Below are 24,242 nucleotides of genomic sequence, written 5' to 3' on the forward strand. Positions count from 1 at the left end.
CGAAAAAGGGGATGCAAACACAAGATCTCGGAAGAGGTAATCTACATTATAATAAATTAAGAATTAAAAATTAAATCCAACAAAAAAGAATTAATTTTGGGACAATAAAGTCCCTAACTAATGAATAAGGCGCGGGACCACCTGGACCACTATTCTTCCCCAGCACAACCAAAAGCATTACTCTTTCTAGTATTATTTTTAATTATACTAGCCTTCGTGCACTCGCTCAGAGCATATTTTTTAAATCACGATGTGTTACGTATAATTTATACGTTTTAAATATATTTATATGTGTAAATTGATAAAAGGAAAGTTAAATATTTGAAGTAAATGAATAATTTTAAATCATACTAGAAGAAGTCTCTCATAAACCAATTAAAACAGTTAAATTCACATAATAAAATTAGTTTATATTGAATTACATTATTATCATCCTGCGAAACACATTGTTTATAACTGATATTACACGCCTTTTAAAATGTTTTAAACGTATTTAAAAATAGAAAAATAATATATAATAAACAACTGATTGAATCACATTATTGATAACATATTGTTAGGAATTATTAAAAAAAAAATTGTTAAAATGATGAAAAACATCTTATCACATTTGATGCATTATTTTGAGTTGCTTTTGAAGTTTTTTGTTCGAAGGGCATTTTTGTTCAATTTTTCTGATGACGCTTGTGACACCAAAAAATATTGTTCATTAGGCAGTTGGCTTTATATATAATTATTTTTATTATAATTATAATTATATAACGAACTGATAAAATCATTAGAATTAATTAATAATATTTCGAATTTTAATAAAAAAATTTGCTTGGTTTCTTCTTCCTTTGCTTCTTATGCGGAATCCTTCTCCCTCACGAGGCTTCACCAGCAATCCAATTTTTCTCTCTTTCACAAGTTTCCTCTCCTCTCAAACGAAAATTTTGTCCACGAAATTTCCCCTCTTAATTTTCCCAGGAAAACTGTTTGTGCATTGTTGATCTGTTTATCCTTCTCGCCTAATTGTTTCTCTGGTTGTCTCAATTTATTAGCATCAATTGTAAATTTGTAAGTTCATCCTTCAATTTTTCTTTTATTATTTTGTGCGAGGTTATGACTTTTTGGATTGTTTTTTTTAGCTGTTTGCAAATTGAAATACACTTGAGGTTTTCATTTCGGGCCTGTTTGGTTGCTAAGAAAATCAGGAAAAGCAGAAGAAAGAAAATTGAATTCTGGGTTTCTACTCTTTGATGGTTTTGTACCAATATATCTAACAAGGGTTGGATTAGTGAAGTTGATTGTTGGGTTTTAATCAAATAGGACCAAATTGTATGGTGATATTTTAAATTTTGTATATGGTGATATTGTAAAGTTTGAATCTTTTTAGTGTATTTGGATTTGTTTTCTAATTTTAGTTTGTTGTTTCATGTTTAGGATTTGAATTGATAGGAGGGGAGGGGATATGGATTTAGTAGATTTGTTATGTTCGAAAATTTCGTTGTTTGAACTTTGATCTTTGAACAAGGTATAGGATGGGGAAGGCATCAAAATTTTGACTTGATGTAGAGTTCATTGTAAGATTGAAATAACGAAAGGAATAGGCTTTGATCTTGCAATTCTAACGAACTTAAGATGTTTAAACTTGGGAAACCAAAATGTTGTATAGTTTTTTTATTCGGTTCCGTTTTTCTTTCTGCGTGCTTTGTTTGTGTTGACCAAGAAGGCAAACAGTGATTTGTAGGCTCGTAGCTATTAAAAGACATGATCTTTGTTTGATGTAGAATGGTTGGGTTTGTTAAAGTGGAATTAAATTCTTACTTTGCCATCTACTGCAGCTCAATTGCCCCAGTTTTTTATATGAGGCTAAGTTAGTAGGTGTAAAGAAAATGGATTAACGCTCTTCGGCTGAGTTTAATGCTTGGTCCCTGGAGTTCAAGTGGAGGGTTGCAAAATGTTTATAAACTTCTTCCCGATTGTGAAACGCTCCTACAATGACAAGTGGATGCTTAAGGAAGCCAAATGCTTGATGCTAGACTTAAGCACTATACAATGCCTACAAACCAGTGACCAAAACTGTGTTGTCAGTGAAGGCACCTCTTTTTGGAGGTTGTTTAAATTCCACTGAACGATTGTTTGACTGTATACTGTTCAGTGTTCACATTTGAAAATGGAAAGGTTAGTTGCTTTTTAGTGCATTGAATCGTCTAAAATCAAAAGGTTTTCATTTCTTTTATTCTTATAGTTTTTTGTTTATTTGAATTCTTTTTCCAGATATAAAATTGTGGAAGAGCTTGGTGATGGCACTTGTGGTTGTGTATATAAGGCTCGTGATTGGATAACAAATGAGATTGTATGGTTCTTCTTACTAAAGAAATGATTACTTCTTTTAAGATTTGTTTGATTTTTACCTGTGAATTTATTTGTTTTTGCATTTAACCCTTGTGAACTTTGGTCATATGCTTTTGATTTTATCGATCTTGTGGTTTAAACAAGTATTGAGGGAGAAGACGCAATTAATATTTATTGTTGTCTCTATTATATGAGTGAATTAGTTAGGAGAACAGTGTAGGTATTTATAAAAAACTAAAATCCTTCCTAGTTTTATTTTACCTTTCTAACCTCAGGTTGCTGTCAAGAAGATGAAGAGGAAGTTCTTTTTCTGGGAGGAATACTGGAGGTTACGAGAGATTAAGGTATGTCCTGTGGTAACTTTAACTGTTCAATATTGTTGTGCCATATGCATAAATATGAGCTTTTACCTTTTGCATATTGCTAAATGAAATAGATAATGTCATCTGGTTGTTTCCATTGATACAAGTCAAATTCTTTTTTCCCAGGTCCTTCGTAAATTGTATCATCCAAATATCATAAAGTTAAAGGAGGTTGTCCGGGAAAATAATGAGGTGTTCCTCATTTTTGAATACATGGTGAGAGACCTTCTGCCTTCTCGTTAATCTGTGATTAATTTTGTTTATTTTATATCTTATATCTCACACAAAATGATATCATGCTCTTAATTTAGAGTTGATGAACCCCAGTTGGTCAAGTTAACCTCATCATGGAAGATGTTTTGATTTCAAAAGTTCATGTTTCCAGAACTATAATTTGTACCAAATAATGAAAGAACAAGGAAGACCCTTTTTGGAGGTTGAGATTCGTAGCTTTATGTCTCAACTGCTGCATGGACTTAGTCACCTACATAAAAGTGGATATTTTCACCGAGATCTAAAGCCAGGTAAAACATATTGGCAATATTGTGTTCCCATGCATCTCTGTATATTTGTTTCTTAAGCAATTAATCGAACACAATTGTTTCCCCTGAAGAGAATTTGTTGGTGACAAACGACGTTCTTAAAATTGCCGATTTTGGTTTGGCTCGAGAAGTATCATCAATGCCTCCTTACACTGAATATGTTTCCACACGCTGGTGAGTTAGTCATCTTCGCATTTCTGAGTGTATGGTTTTGGAGAGAAAAAAAAGAAAAAAAGAAAGGGGTAGGGGGGGGGGGAGAGGGAGTTAATGTCGAGTTGTGTTATCTTATTGTGTGCTAATGTCTTTGCATGCACTCTAATCTTTTAAATTTTATGGTGCTTGTTTGGCGTCCTAGGTATCGAGCACCAGAAGTCTTGCTGCAGTCCAAATTATACACTCCTGCAGTTGGTAAGCATGGTCTTTCTTACCTATTCATTGAACTCCTGTTCAATATGATTGGCAATAGGATGAATTGAACAGCTCCTCGCCCAGAAGTTCTGTAATTTCTGTGTGAAAAAGTTTTAATTGAGGGTTATACTGGTGTTGTATATCTATGATTAGGCTGCATGAGAGCATGAGGTTGATTATTTCTTTGTGCTTCTTTGGTGATTAACAAATGAAAACATATGCAGACATGTGGGCAGCTGGTGCAATCCTAGCTGAGCTTTTCACTTTATCCCCAATTTTCCCTGGTGAAAGGTGGTTATTTTATTCGATATTTGTTGTTTTTGGTCATGGTGAGAAAAATGTGCGTAAAAACGATTCATTAGAAGTTACCTCTAAGTAAGTCCATTTATTTCTACCTGTTGTGATGTACTTAAAAAATAAGTGCATTATAGATGTGTGCTAAGTTTTTCATTTTTAGTAACTCTAATATGTTGAAGAACTTCTGTACATCTTACAAAACTAGTTTCTTCAATGGCCAGTGAGATAGACCAATTCTTCAAGATCTGCTGTGTGCTTGGTACTCCAGACTTGACTGTCTTTCCTGAAGGGACAAATGCCTCTCGATTATATAGCTTTATCAATTCTGAGAAGGTAAACTTTTGCATAGATCTGTTACTATCAATTCATATTGCTCGGCTTTCACTCGCCATATTATTTTTTTAATAGATCTTGCCTGCAAACCTCTCCGATATCATTCCAAATGCAAGCCCAGAAGCTGTTGATTTGATCTCGGTGAGAATTTTTTATACAGTTTTCACCCATCAGTAATTACTATAAATATCTATTTAATGCTTTATTAACTTGCATTCTTGACTCTCTGCAGCAACTATGTTCATGGGATCCATCAAGGAGGCCAACTGCAGATGAATCATTACAACATCCTTTTTTCCAGGTAATATGTGTTCTCAAGTTTTCTTCTCTTCTACGCTGTTCTATGTTATAAACGTGATCAACTTACTAATAGGTGGGCTGGATTCCTCATTCACTCCCTGATTCACTTGACCTGAAGCTGAGTAACATGGGTAAGGTTTCCCTTTCCCCTTTCTTTCTTGCGTACCTACCTCCCTTATTCATGCCCAATAATAATATTTTTCATTTTATTATCTTTTTCAATGGATCTTTTTTTTTTCTCTGCCTTATTTCACAGGGGCAAAGCCAACACTTGAGTTGAAACTATCCGATTTTGGTGCTGAACATGAGGACTGCTTTCTTGGCTTGACGTTAGCTGTGAAGCCCAGTGTTCCAGACTTCGGTAATTATCATTGTCCCTATGGTCTCAGTATATAAGGCATGGATTGGGATGGAAACGGGAAATTTAAAACAAATTATTGGCAAAAAAGTTTTTGGTTTTATTGCAATGTGTGCTTTGCATGCTAGCTTCTGTTATAGCTTTTTCTTGGGTTCAGGGTGGCCCAGAACGGTGCTTTGCATGCTAGCTTCTGTTTTGGCTTTTCTCATCCAGTTAGGTTCAGGGTACCCCAGAATAGTGGAACCTACTTTATTTCGTCCTCTGGACATTATCTTCTGGTAGCACATGATTCGCTTCATTTACATAGCACATTCTTTTGTCTCCCATGCTGCCATGCATCATTATTTAGATTTCATGATATGGAATTTCAAGTTTAAAATCATTTGTGCTTGACTGGAGATGATTCCATTCTTCTCCTCTTTATTTCATAATTAGAGTATTCTTTATGTATCTTTTTGGAGGGCTATACTCATCTTACTATGCAATTGTTCCCTGCAGATGTGGGCCATGATGCACCTCATCATATGAAAGAGGTGAGTGCACGGGCTTCTTTCACCAATACTTTTGTGGCTTCTCATAGCATTAGAACTCAAATGCTAGATATTTTACCGTTGTTTTGAATTATGTTATTCATTTTGCAGGATGCATTATTTTGTTCTGGTTTGGAAGATCATTCTGGACGATCTGGTAATTATTTGGATCTTTCTCTAATATCATCATTTCAGATTAGAAGGCCTACCTTAATCAGGGAGAAAAATGTGGATTAAGACAAGAAAAAACTATTTACCTTCTCTTATTAGCTTCTCTTTTCTTGAAACTGATGTGCTGTTGCAACTGTTCCCCAGTTTTTTGGTCTCTTATGCCCCCGGATCAAGGTGGAATTTGTGCCCCAGTAGAGCCTTCCTTTTCTTTATCATTCAGGTCAGTTCACGTGCCTATATAGTAATATGCTTAATCTGCTCATCGTATAGACAGTGTATGTGGTGACGGTGGACAAAATTATGTTTCATTTCTGCTTTAATAATTATGGCTGTGGTGACCGTATCTCTCTTATGGGCTATGATTGTACTTCGACAGACCAAGAAGCTGTGCATGATATATAATAGTTGTCTTGTGGTTGGAATTTACGTGTGCGAGTTTTATTCACAGGAACATATTGACTAACATGATATCTGTAATTTCCCATCCCTTTATCGCAGTTCAATTCAACATCCAACAGTCAGAGTTCCACAATCGGCTGGTTACTCCATCCCATCCCTGCAGCCAAACAACTTAGATGGTCGATTTTTGACCGTGTCCCCTCCCTTCCCACAAAGCCATTGCCTCTAAGTGAGATGATACACTTCTATTGGAACGAATGACGTGGGCTGTAATTTATTACACATGATAATATAGTTTTATTGAGCACTGTCATATAGTCTGTCATTGTACTATGAACATGTAGAGTGTATTCAGAATTTTCTTGCTCTCATTCTTCAATATTGTAAAGTGTATTCAGAATTTTCTTGCTCTCATTCTTCAATATTGTAAAGCCAATCTTCAATATATTTTCCAAGCACTTGCATTCTCCTTCCCGTGTGCTTCTTAGTTGAATTGTACTCGGATATATGTGTTTTTCGGTTATGATCTATGTTGATTCTCGTCCCTGGATTATATGATGGTTGACGATTTAGCGTCTGAGATCAGATTATGTTGTGATTGGCTTCAATGACAAACTCTTAGCGATCTCGCTTGACACCTTAACTTGTGCATAATTGAAGCTCAAACAGTGTTGCAAATCAACTTTTTCCGACTGGTAACAGATGCAACCACACCATTTGATTGACTAAACAAAGTGACTTTCTTTCACCAATGCGTGAAAGAGCGGGCGGGTGACTTGAACTTAAGATCTCTTCCGAACATAAGCGTTTTCCTTTAATAGGTGTGGTGGTGGCATGGAAGGGGAAGGGGAATGTGGGGATGTTTAATTTAAGTGGACAGACGTTTAGATTGCGACAGGGAGTGGATAGGCAATTGATAGGCTTGGCGTAAATACTGCGAATGGGCGGACACCACGCGTGCTTTTGTTCTCGACCCAAATGCATCGCATCAAGGCATCCTTAGACGCTTGTATTATACACCATGCAATGGTGGAATCAGAATTTTACGTTAGAAAGGACCTCAAATCAATGTTAAAAAAATAGATAAGATTTACAAGAGAGTACGATACATGCTTGGAGTTGTGGGCTAATTTAATTTTACGAGGCGCTAAATGCATTTTTTCATGTTGAAATTAACCTTCCAATATCAAGTCAATATAGGAAGTAGTTAATCAAAATTAAAGAAGATTAAGAGAAATTAACCTTCAATATCAAGTCAATGAAAAATGCTAGAGAAAAATGTTTTAGACCATACTTTGGAGACCACATAATGTGACGGTTGATGATTAGATTTCTTCTTTAATGATTTAAAGAAGTAGTCTTACCATTAACCCTTATATCATCACGTGGTCTCAAAATATGTAGATAGTCTCTCTAGCATCAACCCAAGTTAATATAGAATAAATTGGGAATTTTCGAACAAAAAAAATGAGAAGAATGGATTGAGAATTTGGAGGACAAAATATATGACATTTCATGTAACATCCCACATCACCCAGGAGAGTGGATCCTGTAAGTCTTATATGTATATTCACATCTCTACCTAGCACGAGGTCTTTTGGGAGCTCACTGGTTTCGGGTTCCATCGGAACTCTAAAGTTAAACGAGTTCGCGCGAGAGCAATCCCAAGATGGGTGACCCACTGAGAAGTTCTTGTGGGAGTTCCTAGAAACAAAACTTCTCGTGGGAGTTCCTAGAAACAAAACTGTGAGGGTGTGGTAGGGGCTTAAAGCGGACAATATTGTGCTTACGGTAGAGTCAAGCCTGGGATGTGGTGGGGAGAAGAGGAGAAGCTCATGCTTATTATTCTTTGGTTGGCAATATAAAAGAATTTTATTTCATAAAACTTAACTAGATTTTAGATTTTAAATCTACTAGTTATTGATTTCTTTATAAAATAAGATGTTAAATTTAGTTTTTGAATGAGTGTTGTTGGGAGTTTCAAAGAAAAAGAGACCTCTTGTTTAATTATTCGTGAATAAAATTTAAGAGTTTTGTGTAGACTAAAAGAAGTATAATACAAAATAAATAAATAAATTATAATCCTAAATATTTAGAAAGCCTTAAAATGTGAGGGTAGGCCTTGGCCTATAGTGGCCTTATAGTGCTTCCGTCCCTGCACAATGCATAGTATTATGTTGTTATCAACTTGAATTCTTCGGTGCACATTCAGCCTTTTCAGTTTTAATAACTGAAGTCAATGTATTAGTGCACTTGAAAAGTTTTGCACATAAAAAAAAAAAAAAATCTCATCGAAACAATTTTAACACCTCAAATCTGAACTCTAAACTTGAGAGAAGTTGGAAAATGTTTTAGGATGATTATAATATGCATTGACGATGTATTTATTAAAATTATATACTATAAACTCAAACTAGAAAAATTAAGAAATTTTTCAAGGTGTATAATATAATGATCTGACATTAAATATTATCTTATATTAAGAATCTATGATGTATGTTCACTTATTTTATTTTTTGTTATATTGGAGAAATTAAATCATGTATCTGTTTAATTTCCAATATATATTTGGAACATTGGAAAAGGAAGGTTTTGTCAATACACAAGATAACACAAATAGGATACACACAACAACGGGCAGCCGCTTTCAAATAGAGGAGCCCATTATCCGGTATATTCTGTTTTTAAAAACTAAATGGAAGCCCAACCCAAACCAATTGAACCAAACAGTTAACCATTCGTTTGAATTTTTTTTGTTTTCTTCTTTTAAAGTTAAAATCAACTAAATATTTGGTCATGAGTTTGAGATAAAATCAATACAATTTATACCAAGGCGACGATTTATTAACCTGACATAAAACGACATAAAAAATTAACAGATTTTAAATTAATTAGTTAATAAATTGGTTGTTATCTGGTCATCTGTTAGTTAAATCGCGGAAATTGGAAGGAAATTTGAAGTAAGCCAAACTGTTCCCGAGTTTTTATCAGAGGAGGGGCCAGCCAACAATTGTAAGCAGATATCAAGGAAGCCATAATTAACCGTTTGAGAGCATCTGAACAAACCAGTGCAAGCTCAACAAAACCATCATCTTCTAGTGTTAAAAAGTTAAAGAGAACGGTAGAGCATCTACAAAACCACCACATCCCGGTTCCAAGTATCTGAGTGAGATACTTTCCATCCCCAAGATAAAAGACGAGTCTGAGTTTGATGATTAGGAATGTTCAACAGGAATGGCTGAGAGTCAAAGGAAGCCCAAAGTGGGTGCACCCGAGGTTGAAAGCATTCCCGAAGTGTGGGCAGAAGCTATGCAAATCGACTTTGCTGATGTTTTCACTCTTAAGGGAAGGAGGAGGAAACCAGCATCTGGGTTTTGAGGCGGAGCTTGTTACTGCATCATTTTTCTACATCTGCAGTAGACTTATTCAGGTATGTGAACTGTATGATGGTGCAACTCTCATTCTTTTATTTCTTTAACTGAAAAGATTTATATAGAATCGTGTCATAACGTACGCTATTCACGTGTTTGTGCATATTATTCAGGGCTTTGTTATGTTAGCAAGGGAAAGGGTCTTTTGGTCTGCTCGTTGTGCTTCATAAGAAGATATATATTATGGTGACAGATGGCTCCCGACCATCCCAGTGGGCATACCATCTCCCCTTGGCACGGTGCAGGTCTCCTCAAACCTTATGGTGAGATCGTTAATTGACTCGGAGAATGAGGAGTGGAATATCGACTTTTTGAAACCTTTCTTGGTTGTGGAGGAGTTGGATGCTATCCTGGAGACTCAAATTGGAGATCCAACTCTTAGGGATAGATTGGTGTGGCCCTTTGAGAAGAATGGGATGTTTACTATTAAATCTGGATACCATTGGGCTCACAATTGTATTCAATCACTGACGAGCCCCACTTTTCATCGGTTGGATTTCGTTCCTGGAATTGTGTGGAAGTGTGTTTGGCACTTGAATGTTCCTCCAAAATTCGGTGTTTTCTGTGGAAGTCCCTACATGCGGCACATCATCGGAACTCTTCCCCTTCTGCTAGGTGTCCTATCTGCCAGGTTCGAGACGAATCCATTGAACACTTATTTCTTGAATGCCCGTGGGTGCAACAGATTTGGTTTGGGGGAAGTCTGAATATTAGATTAAATCGGTATGTGACTACTTCATGGGCAAGATGGCTGATGCATATGTATGAATCAGTCAATGGCTTGAAGGAGTTGCGGAACCATATGATGTCTTATATTGCCATTACATGCTGGCATATATGGAAGGCAAGATGCAACTTCCTGTTCAATCAACAACTTATCTACCCATCACAGGTGATTGCAGCCATCACTCACTCGACCTTAACTTTCAAGGACGCCTTGGCAATCCAACCACACTCTTTTGTGACCAATCCTCGAGATGATGTCATTGCCGTTGGTTGGTCTCCTCCGATGGGATGGGATATACGGGAGCTGTGGCTAGAGATGAGGAAGGCAGTTTTCTGGCGGCATGCAGGTACAAGGAGAAAGCCACTAGTGTAGCTATGATAGAGGCGAAAGCCATTTGGCATGGTTGTATGCTGGGTATGACCAGAGGATGGAATATGATAATGGTGGAATCTGACTCGTTGGAGTCTATTTCTTGTTTAAAGGACATAACAAGGAAGGGCAGTTGGGAAGCATTCCCGGTTATTGCGAGATGTAGTACTCTGGGGAGTGGTTTCCAAGATTGCCGTTGGTCTTGGGCTCCAAGATCAGCCAATGTGGCAGCGGACCTTTTGGCTTCGCGGTATTGTGAGGATGCATGTGATTTTATATGGGTCGATAGACCTCCATCTTCCCTTGTTCATGTTTTGTGTAATGATGGTCTCCCATTTCCTCATTAATTGTGTTGGTAGTGTGAGGAGAGACGCTTTAGCATTCGATGCAGCTCTTAGTTTCTGTTACCTCCTTGCATTACCCATTCCTAGTACTGTCCGTTAGCCTCTTTGTAGGCCTTCCTGTTTCTCTTCGGCACCTTTGCCCGGGTGTTATTTATTCTGTCTTCCAAAAAAAAAAAAAAAAAAGAAGATATACGTTTGAGGGATGTGTTGACTCAAGTTGAATGTCCTGAGATGATGAAATTAGGCCATCTCCAACCACTCCGATCAGAGGGCTATAGGGCCGAAAATAACCTAAAATGACATGAAAATTGTCTCGAACTAAGGGTTAGGTCAAAAGGCTTGTGGGCCACATTGGGCCAAAACCAGTAAATCAGGCCAGTGGGCTGGCCATCTCCAGCCAGCCCATCTTTTTTTTTTTTTTTTTTTTTTCCATTTGCCCATCCCAATTATTTATTTATTTATTTTATTTATAATTTTTTTCCTATACCATTTCTCACATATTTTTCACCATTCCATACTGTCTTACCTCATTTTATTTCAATTCTTTACATTTCATACTATAACCCTTTGGCCCTTGGTTGGAGATGGTTTTTTGTCATAGGGTTATGTTTTGCCTATGACACTCTGGCCCCTCGGTTGGAGATGATAAGAAATATGACCATGCATTGTTCATTAAAATATTAATTTCTTGGAGGCTCAAAGGGTTAAAACGAGCCCTCTGACCCTCCTTCAGTTGGAGATGGCCTTAGGTTTAGATTTTTTGCTAGGTTAGAGAGACTTGGATTTTAAACATATAGTACACAAGAATGTGGAAACACATTGCCCTCATGCCAATTTTTTTACTACATTTTACTACGATATAATGGAAAGTAGGGATGATGATATTCCATGAATTCTACATTATTAGGGTTTGTTTGGAATTGCTTTTAAATGACTAAAAGTGTGTTTAGAGAAAATATTTTTGAGTTTAAAAAACACTTTAAATACATTTTTAGGATTCTCTATATATTTGTCAAGGATTGGTTCTATAACCTTTTACCAAAAAGCATTTCACTCATTTTAATAGCACTTCCAAACGAGTTATTAGACATGTTTGCTTGCTTACCACTTTGTCTCCTTTGAACTGAAGTTCGAATGTCATCTGAAAATTAATAAAAAAGATTATGTTGTTTTATAATAAGGAGGAATGCGACTTAATCAACAACAGACGTGAATTAGATCAAATAGTAGTAACACCGCTCAAATTAGAATCTGTTATCTTATGAAATTGAAATTACAAAGAAAGGAAAAACCTTAATCAAAATAAATCATAAAAAGATTTTACATATTATTAATTCGTTAATGCGAGGGAAATGCTATTATGTGTAGCGACTATCGAGAGCCTTGGCCGCGGGGATTAAATACATGATCTCAAAAAAAAAAAAAAAAAAAAAAAGGGATTAAATTAAAAAGAAAATATAAATTAATGGGTGATGCCCGACAGGTGGCAATAGTTTGCGCATCTTCTCCTTTTCACGTGGCTGGTGCGTCGTCTTCGTCAACCTGGTTCCTTAACTACTAATCAATCCTTCCTAAAAGATATTCTGCGAATTTAGTTATTCTCTCTCTCTCTCTCTCTCTCTCTTTATCTCCGTCTGTCTGAAGACTGCAACTCCCAGGGAGCTGTGCTGACATGGGTGGCGATGGCAGAGGTAAATTATCAGCTGATCCATAAGCTAGCCTTCTGACATGTGATTTGGGTAAATGAAGTTAATAACCGACTATTTATGCAATGGTAAAATTACAGATACAGGGCAAGAAGAAGACTTCTTACTCGACCAAGACTCCCCCCAACTTTCATCACAAATTCTAAGGTACCTCATGTATTCCCATAGTCCCATTCGTTTTCTCGGTTTCTTGCTTCCTGTTTGGTTCCCGAGAAACTATGATGAAAAACGCATGATCAAATTTGGTTTTGAACCATAGGACGTCATTCTCGGAACCCATGTTTCAATTTTTTATTCGTATTACACGTATTTAATACAATTACTATCGAATTATATCCGACCGTCGTTGTGATTGTATTAAATACATGTACTGTCTGTGAAAGTTTAACTTTAAAAGTGGTTTATGGTTTTCAATGGAGCAGTGATGGTCTGAGTGTCAAGGATGCTGTGCTCGATCAACAAAATGCGCCGTTTTTTCGAAATTTTGGCGGATTGGGAAGTCAAAATTCTTCTGCTTCTGTGGATTTTGAAACTGATCAGAGGAGGGAAAGTGTTTATAGGAAAATTTTGCAGGGTTATGATGACTTGCGGATTCGAAGCAAAGATTTGGAAGAAGCCAAGAGCAAAATCTTGAGGTATAATATTTGTTTAGTACAAGACCTTTCGATTTAAGAATTATGTGGGATAGAAAATTTTACACATTTAACATATCGGAACTATTCCCAAGCTATATTCAAGTTATTTGAAATGCCGGGGGGAAAAAAGGTTTTTGTCATTTGTGGTCAGTGTAGTGGAATAATAACTCGTTGAGATCAATTCGAATTTTCAGAAAATTAAGGCATTTCTTTGATATCATTTCAGGAATATCTTGTGTGTTGAGGGTTTTGTATTGTATACATTCGCTAGATTGGTTATATATGTTTGCTTGAAGTGATTTGGCTTCATGAATTTTACAGCTACCGCCCGGGTGCGTGGATTGATAGAGTAGGTTCTGTGAAGCCGAGGAATTATGATGTGCCAAAGACGACAACGCTTTTATTGGTTGGTCCAAAAGGATCTGGAAAGAGCAGTCTTGTAAATAGAATATCGAAAGTGTTTGAAGATGACGAGTTTGCCTCTGAAAGAGCCCAAGTATCATGTATGGCTTCAGTTTTGAATCACGAAAGATGTTTATTTGTGAATGAACTTGGTTATTTATGTTCCACTGCTTCACCTGCATTGTTTCATTTGTGCCAGATAATTCATCTGTTGGAGAAGGAACTTTTTTCCTCCACGGATATATGATACCACGATGTTCGAGTTCTTTTTGCCTTTATGATACCCGTAGTTTGTCTGATAATTCACTCGAAAACATAATAATACTGAAGCACTGGATGGAAAATGGTGTTCGTCACGGGGAGCTTGTTATGAGGTCTGAATTTCCAAGTCTGTACAGCCCTCTCATTTTGGTTTTATGAATTTGTTTACTTTCATTCACTTCAATTGATCTCAATTGACTCTCAGGGATTCAGACAGTCAAAGTTTGAGGAAAACGATGATGTACAAAGCTCGTGATGATGGTTATCTGTCCAGTGAGATCAGGAGCGTTAATTTTGTCATATTTGTTGTTAATGGCCTCTCAGTTCTGAAATCAATGGAAGGCGATGAAGATGCAGAGACACGATATACCGAAATGATCGCCTCAGCTTTCAACTCTGGATACTTGGCATTTAAAGGTATTTGGATGTTGAGTTTTTATGACTCAATCTTCATTTCAATATTTTGAAGGAAGGGAAGTGCTGGAAACTTGAATTTAAGGTGTTTAGTCACTACGTCTCCATTTTTTCTTCCAGATGATAAACCCCTTCTTGTCGTCACACATGGTGATTTACTTTCACTTGATGAACGTGCTCGTGTTCGTGTCCATTTGGGAGAACTGCTTGGTATTCCTCCCACAACTCAAATTTTTGACATCCCAGGTGACCCTTGAAGTTATCCCCTTCTCCGTTATGGTTTGCATATTAATTAATTTTTACAAAATTAAATGTTTCTCTTTGTGCTAGTAGAAAGCAGTGATCCGGTAACTAAGTTGACAATAGTTGACATGATACGCTATTCGCTTGAGCATGCCGAGAAAAATCTTCCTCGTAGAAGAAAGGTCTGTACTTTTTACGAACACTGATGTAATTTGTCATCTGTTTGTTATGATTTTCCCCGTATCTTTCCAGTACCTTGTTCGTTTGCTTATTGTGGTTATTACATGCAGGTTGATACTTTGTCACTGTTACCGTGTATGCTCCTGCTAATATTCCTCAGCATCGCCACAAATATATGGTCTATGAATCATCTTCCAGATATTCAGCACGGCCCTTCGCCTCAAGCGCATATTCAGTACGGCTACTGCCCTTCGCCTCAAGCGCATACTCAGCACGGCTACTGCCCTTCGCCTGAACCACATATTCAGCATTGCCATGGCTCTTCACCCCAAGCACATATTCACGATAACCTTTCACCCCCTTCACCGTCTTCATCCACCTTGCTCCAAGAACATATTCAGCATGATCCTTCGCCCCAAGCACATATTCAGCATTGCCATGGCCCTTCACCCCTTTCACCCCCTTCACCGCTTTCATCCGCTTTGCTCCAAGAGCATATTCAGCATGATCCTTCGGCCCAAGCACATATCCAGCATAGCCATGGTCCTTCACCCCAAGCACATATTCACGACAACCCTTCACCGATTTCATCCCCTTCACCGCCTTCATCCCCTTTGCTCCAAGAGCATGTTCAGCATGATCCTTCAGCGGAAGAGCATATTTACAATGGCCCTTTGCCGAGAGTAGAACTTCTCAAGATTAAAAAGAAACTTTATCAGACCAGAACAAAAATTCATCAGAAGATGAGGATCGAATGGAGTAAAATCCGACACTTGTGGTTAGATGACTAAGTTATTTTGTTTCAATGTCTTATAACTCACTCCTAAATAGTATAATCACATTGTTCCAGGTCGGACATATGTATACATGCGCCTGTTAAGTGCTGATGTTTATATGGTTTTGTAATTTGTATATGCACGTTCAATCTTTTTCGCTTCAAGCGAAGGCCTTCGTTGGTAATGTTGTTCATTCTCTGCATTTGATCCGTGCAAACTCTGTTTCGAGTTTTGAATACGGCAGTGAACAAAGGGGCACAAAACGGACACTAAAACGTGTTTTATTAACTGCTAAATTGGATGAAGATTACTCAAAGTTCTATTTACGCGTATTTTCCGAAGATCTTCAAATACTTGAAAATACATTTGCTCGAGTAGTAGTATGGGTTTCCTGTTGCTTGGTGAATACATAGAATCAATGAAAAAACTGTCGAACGCATTATTTGTTTTCAGTATTTCTTCCATCGTATTCCAGAAAAGGAACAAAGAAAAAGCACTGAGAAAATAAAGTCGATGAAACAAAGACAGGCTTGGAATCTTGCAAGGGCTTATGCTACAGATAGTAGAAGATCAAAGACCAAAACTTTGGAGTCATCTAATGAATTCTGACAACACGAAAAATGGGCAAGACTGCCGAGATTACTTGATCTTTCGACTTATCACGGTCAAGCTGGGGTACAATGGCTAAACCGAATGCCTTGCAAAGAAATTGCTCGAGAAAAATGGATATCTTAATAAAATATGTTGATGAACTAGGATCATCGTCCTGAAACGGCAGTGTTTGGAATGCCCTGCATAAACTTGGCTCTTGCAGCAGGGTCAGTTGAAAATCGACCCAGTACAGCAATTGTTGCTGTACTACTTCCGAACTTCTCGATCCCTCTAGAGATCATACAGGTGTGGCTAGCCTCCACAACCACAATCACATCTCCACCTAACAGTGGTGATACTGTCTCTGCTATCTGTCGCGTGAGTCTTTCTTGTACTTGGAGCTTGAAACCGTAAAAACACACAATCGATTGTAAAAGAGATTTTCCGATGGGTTTGGATCCTTCTGTGCACATATATCCTATATGCACAACACCATAGAAAGGAAGTAGATGATGCTCACACTGAGACCAGAATGACAAGTTCAGCTCAGAATGGATATGCTTTTCCTTCAAGCTATCTCCATTACCAGAAACGAAGCCATTCAGCTTCAGATCAAAGTTACTATTTTGGAAGCTCATCAACCACTTCACAAAACGAGCAGGTGTTCCCAGAAGCTCCTTCCTTAATGGATCTTCACCCAACGATCTAAGGATTGAAGCTACTGCAGTGACCATTCCCGGATTGATAGATTCCATCTCAGAGGTAGCAATTGCACCTGCAGAAGATCGAGATGGACACCAATGGTGATCGCTTGTGTCTCTCATGCGAGTTTTCTCCACATTTATGCCTCTGAATCTCAGCAGGCTCCAAAAGTCAGCCCAAAGATTGGCATTTTCATTTTCAAAGACTCCTGAACCTGAGCTGACCAGTAATTCTACCCATCCTTGGTGGTTCGAGTCAAGGAAAACAGATTCCAGATTTGGGAAATGGACGTGAAAACATTGGAGTACGACTGCAACACCTGCTGGTTTGATTCCATGCTGTAAAGCTGAACACACTTCATCTGCTAGACGCTGGGGATCTTGGAGACGTTTTGCAAACACATCAGCTACTCGAGAGAGCTTGCTTAAGCCTACAACCCGTTGACCAGAAGGGACATAACCCACATGGCATCTAACCTGGAATGGTAGCATACAAGATTCACAGTATGAGAAGAGGTCAAGATCTCGAACGACTACAAGTCCACCAGCTCCCCCAGCATGACCAACTGCGTTGTCCAGGCCAGCTTCAGGAAATAAAGCACCTTGCACAATGTCCTTAACCTTTTGTCTGTAACCTGGAAAATAATTAAAGTTTCCAAATCAGTGCTTGGGATAGCTTCACTTTTAGGTGAATATTTTAAAAGAAATCAGCACCACCAATATCATCCATGTCATATTAAAAGTAGGTGAATGAATCATGCTGCATAAAGAATCAATTCCGCAACGGAAATTGGGAAAAACTTCTTAACTTAGAGATAACGCGCGAGCGCGCGCACACACACACATATGCCAACGAAGAACCTAGCCTCGTAAAATAGTTGGGGCACAATTTCTCGCCCCTAGCAACCTAGAGACAGAAGCCATTCTAGATGATTTTGGTAGCCATAATGAATAAACTTAGACTTACGCGTTTACAGAAAAAGGGACGATTAAAAGGGGATTCACACACGGTGAGCATTCCAAAGGAAAAGTAAGTTTTTGAAGTTCCAAAAGAAAATGAAAATCGTGCATTGGAAATTATGCATACAGTTGCAATCCTGAAATCTGAGGTCAGAGTTTTCGAGGTCGATAAGTTGCAGAGGCCGGCTGTGAGCAGGAAGCATTTTGTATCATTTCTAACAATTTCCATAGGGAGTCCACGATACTTGGAACACAACTAGTTTGGCACTAACATGGAAATTCCGAATTATTAAACAATGACTATTCAATGTTGACAACTAAGTCCAAATACTACCAACCAAAACCAACTACCCAAAAGCCTCAACAATTCAAAGGTACTACAAAAATTAAAGAAAATGCTACCAAATGGCCCACATAACACAACAAAATCAGCAAACGCAAGATGGGGAAAAAAACTTCCCTCTCCGCAAATTAGAATAGTTTAAAGTATCGTCTTGTCAAACAAAAGCAAAACGGAGTTAGGAAAGTAATTACCCCTTGTTCCTTCCCGGAGGGCTTTCGCAACGCGAAAAGGCGTCTTCTTCAAACCTTCTCTGTTAACATCCTCCCCCAGGCCCTGCATGAGAACTTTAACAGCATCCTCAATAGCTATGGTTTCGGGTTCTTCCTCGAAACTCAGCTCTATGCAACCCAGCTTCACTCCGTTCTCAAGCTCCGAGCAGAAATGCCCTTCATCCAAAGCGCCCATGGACAGACCTCCAATTCCAAAAACAGCACCGACCCGGATCCCGAATGAGGCCTCCAAATCCCCGCAACACACAGCGAAATCAATCGAAATCAAAGGTGCCCAGATGAAGAAAAAAAAAAACCTAATCTTTTAAAAAAGCAGTGACGAATCAATAAAATACTCAAAACCAGAGCTACCCAGATGGACCAAAGAGAAAAACCAATAATCCGGAGGTACCCAGATGAAAGAATTAACAAAAATTCAAACTATTGAGTTCAGAAACAAAGACAGAGAAGCAGAAAAAACAGAGAGGAGTGGAGGTATAAGGGGAGGAGGCTAAAGGCTTCAGGGGATGGGAGAAGGATACGTAGGGCTGGGTTTGATGTTGGAATGTGTGGATCTTCGTCTCTGAGGGATTTGGAAATCTCTCATCAGACTGTGGGACCCGACCCAATTGCCTAATTTGCCTAATGAGGGAGAGGAGATAGAGGGGCTGCGATTGGGGTTTGGGGGCTCTCTGGAGGACCTGGGTCGGCTCGTTGTGTCTGCTGACTCTGCTCTGTTCTCTTCTGTCAATGCATGCATTTATCTATATACACATTTTATATATAGGCCATACAGAGAGTGGCGTGTGATTACAACATTTGACGCTCATACAAGTCAGAACCCCAAAAGCAAAAGAAATGAGCTATGCTACTATGAAGAGAAATATGAATCCGGATCTCCGTTGGATCATCTTTGTGAAGATTTCAAATATTCGTGAATCGGGTTCGTTCATCATATATTATGCGATTATAAATTATTTTAAATATTTTTATTTAAAATTAAACACAAACAGTACCTGACAAAAACTGACTACACGATATACAATAAACGGACATGATTTACAGATCCTCACCAAAAGGATCTGGAGAAGATACTATTGGTGCTACTATTGCCTCTACGGATAATGTTAACGAGAACATTTATGTAAATTATATTTTGTAAATTACATGAAGTGATCGTTAATGATTAAATATTTGAATATTGATTAGTGTGCCTACTTTTATTTATGGGTGATTTTGTATAAAATCAATACAAAGTTACCATATTGACAATAGATCAACAATATTTATGTTAATTATAAATAGGTCAATCATGTATTATGACACTTAAATACATTTAAAATAAACAAAAATTATAGAATCTACCATTATAGCTGACATCCACTTCAACTGACATCTCATTTCTCAAATGCTGCATTGCAGTGTCCATTTCCTAGTTCCATTTTTTCCCATCACTCACACTCCTTCTATGCTTCATTCTTCAAGCAACTATTTATTTTTACGTTTATATTCAAACACTACAATGTAGTGTTCGTTTTCCGTCCTGTTTTTCTTGTATTACATTTTGATTCAATAACTACAACGTAATGTCTGTTTCTTGGTTCTTTTTTTTTTCTTTTCTTTTTTATATTTTGATTCAGACAATGCAATGCAATGTCCGATTCCTGGTTCTGTTTTTCTTTTTTTACATTTTGATTCAAACACTACAATGTAGTGTCTGTTTCCTGGTTCTGTTTTATTATTATTATTTTTTTTTTGTTTGATGCTTTGATTTAGACACTGCAATGCAGTGTCCATTTTCTGGTTCTGTTTTTACATTTCTATTCAGACGCTGCATTGCAGTGTTCGTTTCCTGGTTCTCTTCTTCTTCCCGTAATCTTTTCCACATTTCATGGAGTCTCTCTTGACCCGTAAAATTACTTCTTAAAAAAAATTATAAATTTCATATCATAGAACAAAATGAGATAGAACCTATCAAATTAATCAAAATGCAAAAAGATTTCAAACCCAAAAGGGGTCTAAGCTTTTGGTGGCGGCGACATTGATGTAGTCCAGGTTGTCGCCCAAGGAGGTGCTGAGGCATTTCTTGGGGGCGGTGGTGGCGGAGTGGGTGGATTTTGTGGAGGAGGGGGACAAGCAGGGGAGGAGAAATCGACGAAGGGTGTCGGTCTTGGTCATGGTTTTTGGGTAATTCGGGTCGGATTCTTGGGATTTGGAGTTTTATGGTTTCAAATTCCAAATGTTGAAAGGTTGAATCTTTTGGGTTTTGGGAATTTGAGAGGAAGGGGCCTCTGAGAGGTTTTGGAAGTCTAGTGGTGTATGGTTGGTGCAGAGAGATATATTAACCCATGCAGTATTTATCATTGACCTATACGTAATTAATAAAAATACATCATTTATTAAGTTTAGAACAAAAATATAGCACTGATACATTGCCAAATAGTAAAATTTTTATTGATCTCTGGTTAAATTACCTTTTATTTACAATACATCACATAATTTATAGATATAATAAAAAATATTAGTCTACTAAGCATCTCTTTGCCTATTGGTTTTGGTAAGGAGTATTTGACCAACCTACCAACGCCAAAGCAGACATTAGCACTCCCACCAACCGTACATCTCCGATCTCTACTTTGATTTTTGCTCATAGTCAATGGATCCTTCGTATTCTATATGACATTTTTTTTATTTTATTTGGCGAGAAGTTTCTTTTGCCCAACGTTAATATAGTATCATAATGTTACTAGTTTACGTGTTTCAGAATTAATATGTAAATTATCACCACCTACCGATAGTTCAAGTTTTCATTATCTTTAAAAAAAAAAAATATTAGATGAGAAAGAAAGAAATATAATATGTGAGACGAAAGTTTTTTTGTTAGACCATTTCTAGTCATAAAGGGCTAAACGTGCCCTTGACTATGTTTTAGCTCTCAAAAAATTAATATTTTAAAGACTACCTTAGAACTAAATTTTTTTTCATCTCCACCCATGCAGCGATATATTTTGCTTCATATTTTATTACATTTTGGACGAAATTTAAATTGTCCTGTCCTAAGACCAAACTTAGCTTGATTCTTTTAACCTAATTCCCTTTAACCCTTTGTGGCCTACAACTCTTGGCTGGAAATAACCTTATTATTTCAACAATGGCAATATCAATTTTTTTTTTTCTTTTGGTGGATGGCATGCATGCATGTAAAGTTTAATCTTTTTTTTTTATTTTTTTTTTGATAAGATATTAGTGGTTGTCAAAGGTTTTATTTAAAAAGTCATTTGTATATAAATTTTATTCTACAAGATTATTGTGAAGGATCAACTTTTTTTTATCTTTCATTCTTCGGACCAAGCAATGGATGCATATAACTCAAAATTAATTCTAAATAGTTAGAAAATGTCCAAGGATTTTTCAACATTTAAGCTATTGAGGAAGTTTCAAGTTCAAATACTTCTCCAATAATAAAAAATAAAAATAAAAAAATTAAAGAATACAAAATATATAAGTGACATAAATATTATTGTGATTTATTGTAGTCCTCTTTAATCCACTTCTTTCGGTTTAGAACCCTAACCTAGATTAGGAAGAGAACTATATCCTTAATCTGGGTTAGGCTGTATATCACACATGCATGGTGGAGACTTCTCTGAAAAACATTGGAGCGTGTAAACAAGTTGCTCTATCTAACTGAGTTATATCCCTTGTGATACATATTTTATCATGTCCAATGAACTTTTTGGCCTTGGCACCCAGAGCTTTTGATGTAGGAATACAAAAACTGCTTGATGATGCGAACAGTTTAGAAACGTCTCTAGTCATTTAGAGGGTCTTTCCTGATCAATGAGGATTTATTGTTGCTTGTCTTTTCATTTTCTTGAAACAAGTCTTTCAAGTCTTTATAATATGTTCATTTGCTTTGTAATGGACAACTTTTGAATCAATACAAATTCAGAAAAGATAGTTTCTCTCATGGAATTCCAGAGTTCTTTCAAGGGATACCGTTCGTGATCCCTTTTCGTACAACTTCCGCTGTGTCAGTTGGCATCGGAGCCCGGTTTTCCGATTCAATAACTGAAGACGAAGCAAGAACCAACCCTCATATCACAAGTTTCCCAGACATGGGTCGAGAGATTGTGGCTATGGAGGGTCGCATCAATCATACAACGAAAAATTCTCTCACTGAAATTAGAGAGATGATTGCAGGCCTGGCAGTAGGCGGCACTCAACGTGTTGTTCATGCTCGCGAACTGGTTATAGCACACGAGCAAGTCAGAGTTATCCCTAATGGTGATTCAGATTTCGAAGATAACGTTATCCCTGCCATCCCTGAAAACCCACGAGAAGAAACAAAAAAAAAAAAAAAAAAAAAAATTGAAATTTCCACTTTCAATGGAAATTTATCTATAGAAGAGTTCTTAGATTGGCTTGCGGAGTGCGAGAAGTTCTTTGAATATGCAAAGATAGCTGAAGCGAGACAAGTTAAAGTTGTGGCATGGAGGCTAAAGGGAAGCGCTGCCATTTGGTGGGATGAGCAGCAAGAGTCCAGGGTGCGGCAAGGAAATAATCGTGTCCAAACCTGGCGCAAAATGCAGAGCATGCTTTGGGCTCGATTCCTTCCCTAGAATTATGAGCAGGTGTCGTTTGAAAAATACCATGGTTGTGTACAAGGGAGTCGAACTGTGCAGGAGTATTCGCAGGAGTTTTTCAACCTTGCTACAACAAATCGTCTCACTTAGTCCCCTGCACAACAAACTACACGGTATTTGTTTGGATTAAGACCTTCATTCGTGACAAAATTGGATTACAACGTGTTAACTCCCCCTCAGAAGCAGAAGAGTTGGCTATTAGTGCCGAATTACTAGAGAAAAATCGCGGCAACCAGAGTTATGGTTTTAGAAAGCAGTGGGGAGAGTCATCTTAATCTTTCAGCAATTTCTCAAGAAACAAAGAAATGGTGCAGCAACAACAGATTTACAAGGGTCCAGAAAAGAGGGGTGTCGAGAAACGGTACAGGATGGTTGGAATTCAGAAATTGTGGGGTCTCCTATGTTTAAAGTGACGGAGAAAATTAAAGCTACCAAAGTGGAATTATTGAAGTGGGCAAAGAACAATGAACACTCAATTCCAGGAGAGATCGCAGAGATGGAGGATAAATTAAATAGCTTATTTGGACAACCTTTCACGGAAACGTCAATAGCACAAAGGTATGAACTCTATAATAAATTACATTCTTTGCTTGCACAGGAGGAAGCATTTTCGAGGCAACATTCTTGTGCAAATTGGTTGAGACTCGGCGATCAAAACACAAAATATTTTCACCCAAAGGCTAACCGAAGAAGGCGTGCAAACTTGTTGACTGGATTATTTGATGACCAAGGATTATGGCGTGAGGATAAAGTTGGTTTGGAGGAGATAGTAGTGAGCTACTTTGAAAAATTGTTTGACTCTGAGGGTCCAACAAATGGAGAGGGAATTCTACAGTACGTACAACCAAGGGTTACCGAAAGTATGAATGAGGACCTTACAGAACTGTTTGAGGATGAAGAGATAAAATTTGCTCTTTTTCAGATGCATCTGACTAAGGCTTTAGGACAAGATGGAATGTCTCCGGGTTTTTACCAAAAACATTGGGATATTGTTGGCAACGATGTATGCAACGGAGTCCGGGCTCTCCTCTCATCGGGAAAAATGTTGAAAAAATCAATTACACTCATGTTACTTTTATTCCAAAGAATAAAGATTCAACAGTGATGACACAGTTACGTCCGATTAGTTGGCGTATGAGCTTGAGTTATGGTAACACTGTGACTTGGTTTGAGGAACCCCCATATGTAATTCTTGATCTTTTTTTTGAGGATAGTAATTTCTAATTAATTATGTTGGTGCATGACACTCTTTTTCCCTTCGACC

The 24,242-nt window shown here is 37.5% G+C and overlaps 4 protein-coding genes across 5 annotated transcripts; 3 read left to right on the forward strand and 1 right to left on the reverse strand.

Moving 5' to 3' along the window:
- The first annotated feature begins 789 nt into the window (after positions 1-789).
- On the forward strand, positions 790-6,500 carry LOC137729421 (serine/threonine-protein kinase MHK-like). The gene is made up of 18 exons (XM_068468367.1): positions 790-1,059; positions 1,827-2,166; positions 2,263-2,341; positions 2,616-2,684; positions 2,829-2,918; positions 3,088-3,226; positions 3,316-3,418; positions 3,600-3,652; positions 3,877-3,943; positions 4,171-4,282; positions 4,358-4,423; positions 4,515-4,583; positions 4,656-4,713; positions 4,839-4,943; positions 5,439-5,473; positions 5,582-5,627; positions 5,786-5,861; positions 6,140-6,500. Exons 2-18 carry the CDS (start codon positions 2,159-2,161, stop codon positions 6,267-6,269), a joined length of 1,305 nt encoding a protein of 434 aa, XP_068324468.1. The 5' UTR covers positions 790-1,059; positions 1,827-2,158; the 3' UTR covers positions 6,270-6,500.
- Positions 6,501-10,485: 3,985 nt separating this feature from the next.
- LOC137728342 (uncharacterized) lies at positions 10,486-11,011 on the forward strand. The gene is made up of 2 exons (XM_068467154.1): positions 10,486-10,817; positions 10,927-11,011. The coding sequence occupies exons 1-2, from the start codon at positions 10,486-10,488 to the stop codon at positions 11,009-11,011; spliced, it is 417 nt and encodes a 138-aa protein (XP_068323255.1).
- Positions 11,012-12,482: 1,471 nt separating this feature from the next.
- LOC137728860 (uncharacterized) lies at positions 12,483-15,728 on the forward strand. 2 transcript variants are annotated; one of them, XM_068467645.1, is made up of 9 exons: positions 12,483-12,602; positions 12,698-12,764; positions 13,040-13,252; positions 13,574-13,755; positions 13,854-14,028; positions 14,121-14,332; positions 14,450-14,575; positions 14,660-14,754; positions 14,863-15,728. In XM_068467645.1, the coding sequence occupies exons 1-9, from the start codon at positions 12,584-12,586 to the stop codon at positions 15,541-15,543; spliced, it is 1,770 nt and encodes a 589-aa protein (XP_068323746.1). In that variant the 5' UTR covers positions 12,483-12,583; the 3' UTR covers positions 15,544-15,728. The 2 variants fall into 2 exon arrangements, with proteins under 2 accessions (XP_068323746.1, XP_068323747.1); XM_068467646.1 differs by having other exon boundaries at positions 14,663-14,754.
- A 219-nt stretch (positions 15,729-15,947) lies between these two features.
- On the reverse strand, positions 15,948-19,105 carry LOC137728862 (GTP cyclohydrolase 1-like). The gene is made up of 2 exons (XM_068467647.1): positions 18,315-19,105; positions 15,948-17,455 (listed from the first exon to the last, which is right to left on the reverse strand). Exons 1-2 carry the CDS (start codon positions 18,526-18,528, stop codon positions 16,287-16,289), a joined length of 1,383 nt encoding a protein of 460 aa, XP_068323748.1. The 5' UTR covers positions 18,529-19,105; the 3' UTR covers positions 15,948-16,286.
- Between the last annotated feature and the right edge of the window lie 5,137 nt (positions 19,106-24,242).

This window comes from Pyrus communis, chromosome 3, assembly GCF_963583255.1.
Source record: "Pyrus communis chromosome 3, drPyrComm1.1, whole genome shotgun sequence".
Taxonomy (NCBI): Eukaryota; Viridiplantae; Streptophyta; class Magnoliopsida; order Rosales; family Rosaceae; genus Pyrus; species Pyrus communis.